This window comes from Bos taurus, chromosome 15 (assembly GCF_002263795.3).
Source record: "Bos taurus isolate L1 Dominette 01449 registration number 42190680 breed Hereford chromosome 15, ARS-UCD2.0, whole genome shotgun sequence".
Lineage (NCBI taxonomy): Eukaryota > Metazoa > Chordata > Mammalia > Artiodactyla > Bovidae > Bos > Bos taurus.
In genome coordinates this window covers 78331015-78335492 of record NC_037342.1, presented here as the reverse complement: position 1 = coordinate 78335492, position 4478 = coordinate 78331015, and the positions used below count along the sequence as shown (strand labels likewise).

Genomic DNA, 4478 nt, shown 5'->3' with positions numbered 1-4478 from the left:
TCATTGTTTTCTTCTGATCCAGAGCTTTTTCATGGCATTTTGCATCTCTCCATTTCTCAGAGTATAGATTAGAGGGTTCAGCATGGGGGTGACAATGGTGTAAAACACAGCGAAGCATTTATCAATGGGTAAGGTAACAGGAGGTCTCACATACGTAAAAATACAGGGCACGAAGAAGAGGACCACCACTGTAATGTGGGAGCCACAGGTGGACAAGGCTTTACGCTTCCCTTCCTGACTGAGATTCTTCAAAGAGCGCAGAATGACCCCGTAGGAGACAAGTAAGAGTGTGAAAATGGTCACACAGATCGCCCCATCGTTGGCAACCACTGTGACGGCAGTAATGTGGGTGTCTGTGCAGGCCAGTTTTAACAAAGGATACGTGTCACACGCAAAGTGGTCAATGACATTAGGGCCACAGAACGGAAGGTTGTAAAAGAAAATGATATGAAGTAGAGCATGTAAAAACCCACCAACCCAAGCCAATAGCAGCATCAGAACACACACTCTCTGATTCATGATTGTCAAATAATGCAAGGGCTTGCAGATGGCCAGGTAGCGGTCATAGGCCATGAAAACCAGGAGAAAAACCTCAGCACCACTAAATAGATGCTCTGTAAAAAGCTGGGTCATGCAAGCTTGAAATGAAATGGTTTTCTTCTCATAGAGTAAGTCTATAATTGTATTTGGGGTGATTGAAGTAGAATAAAAAGCATCCATAAATGATAAGTAGCCAAGAAAGAAGTACATAGGGGAATCCAATGTTGGGCTGAGTACTACAGTCAGGACAATGAGTAGGTTGCCCACCATGGTCACGATGTAGATGAACAAGAACACGACAAATAAAATTCCCTGCCCCTGGACACTCTGAGTGAGCCCCAAGAGGACAAACTCAGTTACATTTTTCCTTTGTTCCATAGGTTCTTCTGTATGTCTTATTCCAGAGTTCAGGACAGCATTATCTATAAATACAATTATTAAAAGTGACTTCCTAAAATCTTACAATAATTTGCTTTTTATTCAACAAACAGTCCTTGTGGTTTATTATGTTTGGGTACTTTCAGATATTATAATAGAATGCTGATTAAATCATCTTCCTTGACCACAAACTAATAGATAGGCAAATGAATTTAAAAAAAGTGGGAAAAGAATATCAAATAAGTGAAGTCCTGCAACTAATTTTCTATCTAGAAACTTTAAATTGTACATATAGCAAATATCTCAGACAAAAATAAAAGCTAATTAAAGTTTTAAAAAGAAGTAAAGCAAGTTTTAATGTCCATTTCATGAAAGAGGTGACTTTCCTCCTTCTAGGGTTGGAAGTTTACTTAACTGATTAACGTTAACTGATTAACGAATCAGTTAATCTCAAATACATATATCTGACAATTTCAAATATTTTAAGGACTTAGGAAAGTATAACAAAACACCACTGGACCAAAAAGTCTGAAGATACATATGTTAGATGATATGCACAGAGTTATTGAAAGTAAAGATCTGTAAGCAGTTAACTAACAAAAGATAAAAATATGAAATAAATTAAAATATCTACAAAAAGAGGGAAAATGCCTAATTTTCATATTTTTATATTTCATATTTTTATCTTTTGTTGATCATTTAGACCAACAAACATATGATAGGATGCTGAAGCTCATCTGTGAATAGAAAAGTAGGACCTGAAGTCACAGCTTGCTTAGTACACTATTTGCTTGAGTTCTTGGAAGTCAATCAGTCAAAATATACGGATGCTACCTCATCACTTAATTTTAACAGATTAACATGCTATGTTTAGAGAACATAAAAATTGAAAGTAGGGTCAGATATATAAATATCTGAAATGAAAATATTGTCAAATCATTAACCTTGAAATTACTTTCTAGGAGTACTTTCTGGAAGGTAAATTTATTTCAGATAATTAGAATATGAAATTATCCAAAAAGTGTATTGCTGAATAGAATCAATTTTTACATATTTAATAATCATGAAAGAATCCTAACATGACTGATTATGAAAATCACAAAGGAAAACTCTTAAAGGATAGAATTCTCACTCCACCAATGGACTCATAAAACAGAAAGCCTAGTTAAGAATTTTGTGTCTGAATACACTTCCTGGGTTACCTGCAGAAGATGGAAGTTTACAATCCATGTTCTGAGCTCTGGCGCCATCTCTTTAGTCCTTCATGCACTGGTGCCATCTCTGGCAAAATAATGAGCAAGGTACATTCAGCATCACTGGAGTTTGAGTCAATCTTACAGGACATGTAATTCATCTCAGACATTCAGAAAAAAAAATACTCGTCAATTATTGGAATTTTCAAAATGAATATGAATGTCCTCTTACCTAAGGAACTCTGAATCTAGATTGTGAAAAGAAACTCAAAATGTTTACTACCATCAGAATTTGTCCTAATAACAAACAAATGCTAAATCACCATTTTAATCAGAGAAAGAGAGAGAGCGAAAACTTCAAATTATATAAGGATTGTTTAAAGTGAAAAAACTTAATCTGCTGCTTGTGTATATACCAGCGAAAGTGAAATGGACTTTGCAACATTTTGATTCTCATTTATATTGTCCTGTCTTCAAACAGCATTGTTGAATTTTGGGTTTCTTGAAGGATGGGAATAATTTCATATACACACTTTATTATGTTCTGAGTCCATCATTTTAATTCTAGTAGAAGTCTGTCATGTGATTGCTGCTGCAGACAATCACTCCTCAGGTAAAGGCAAAGGGCTGTCCACACTCGGTCTGTATTTAACTGCAGTACGTACAGGCGAGGCATTCAGTAGGTACATCTCCAAGGGTGACTTTTGTCTAATTAAATTCATTGGGACTTTAATCATAATTTTGAGGGTAGAGTCTTTATCTCCAGAGATGGTACCAAACAATCACCATGTGGAACAGGACTTGTAGAATCCTGTCCTTTGGGGGGAAAAATCATAAAGTGTAAATAGAGACCATATCACCAAAAGGGAAAATCAAATCTGGGCAGAAATGAAATATGTAAAAACTTTCTATCTTAAATCAAACCTTAAAAATAGGCAAATAGTTTTAAGTTTAAGCTTTGTCTTTGAAGATAATATCTGAATTTATTTCCAAATATTATTAATGTTAACTTCAGAATAAGTTATTTAAGGTTTATTTCAAGTACAGATAAAAGTTGTCATATGATTTCAGACAGACAAGTTGATAGAATGTGTTTTAGTGTTAAAATTGTGAAAGAGAAAACATTTGTGGGATTATTCCATTTAACTCAAAGTGCTCACAGGGCCTTTGCCAAAGTAGAAACACCCTAAGCTGTGACAGAAGTCGTTGTACATTTTTAAAGATTTAAATCATAAAGCATATACCTATATATGTAAATATATACTTATAAATAAAATAAAAATATAACATTTTTCATTTACAAATTAAGCAATACAAGCCTAAGATTACCTGTGTAAATTTTCAGACATTTTCTACAGAAAGATAATGATACACATTATATAAAATAATCTATATTAAAGGTATGTAAAAAGTGAGACTTCCCAGGTGGTGCTAGTGGTAAAGAATTTACCTCCCAGTACAAGAGTTGCAAGAGATGCTGATTTGATCCCTGGGTCAGGAAGATCCCCTGGACTAAAACATAGCAACCTGCTCCAGTACTGTTGCCTGGGAAATCTCATGGACAGAGGGGCTGGTGGGCTACAATCCATGGGTCCATGGGGTTACAAAGAGACAAACATGACTGAACATACATATCTAGAAAAACAATTTATATATATATAATATACACACACACACACACACATAACTTTTCTTCCAAAGAGTAAGCATTTTTTAATTTCATGGCTGCAATCACCATCTGCAGTGATTTTGGAGCCCCCAAAATTAAAGTCTAACACTGTTTCCACTGTTTCCCCATCTATTTGCCATGAAGTGATGGGACCAGATGCCATGATCTTCGTTTTCTGAATGTTGAGCTTTAAGCCAACTTATTCACTCTCCACTTTCACTTTCATCAAGAGGCTTTTGAGTTCCTCTTCACTTTCTGCCATAAGGGTGTGTCATCTGCATATCTGAGGTTATTGATATTTCTCCCGGCAATCTTGATTCCAGCTTGTGCTTCTTCCAGCCCTTTCTCGTGATGTACTCTGCATATAAGTTAAATAAGCAGGGTGACGATATACAGCCTTGACATACTCCTTTTCCTATTTGGAACCAGTCTGTTGTTCCTTGTCCAGTTCTAACTGTTTCTTCCTGACCTACATATAGGTTTCTCAAGAGGCAGGTCAGGTGGTCTGGTATTCCCATCTCTTGAAGAATTTTCCCCAGTTCATTGAGATCCACACAATCAAAGGCTTTGGCATAGTCAATAAAGCAGAAATAGATGTTTTTCTGGAACTATTTGCTTTTTCCGTGATCCAGCAGATGTTGGCAATTTGATCTCTGGTTCCTCTTCCTTTTCTAAAACCAGCTTGAACATCTGGAAGT

The 4478-nt window shown here is 35.8% G+C and overlaps 1 protein-coding gene across 1 annotated transcript; it reads right to left on the bottom strand.

The window, feature by feature from the left end:
* On the bottom strand, window positions 1-918 carry OR4A2M (olfactory receptor family 4 subfamily A member 2M). The gene has a single exon (NM_001390653.1). The coding sequence runs from the start codon at window positions 916-918 to the stop codon at window positions 1-3; it is 918 nt and encodes a 305-aa protein (NP_001377582.1).
* Window positions 919-4478: the final 3560 nt, after the last annotated feature.

Bases quoted from the DNA above. Each gene is read 5' to 3' on its own strand.
- OR4A2M (NM_001390653.1), bottom strand. From the start codon at position 918: ATGGAACAAAGGAAAAATGTAACTGAGTTTGTCCTCTTGGGGCTCACT.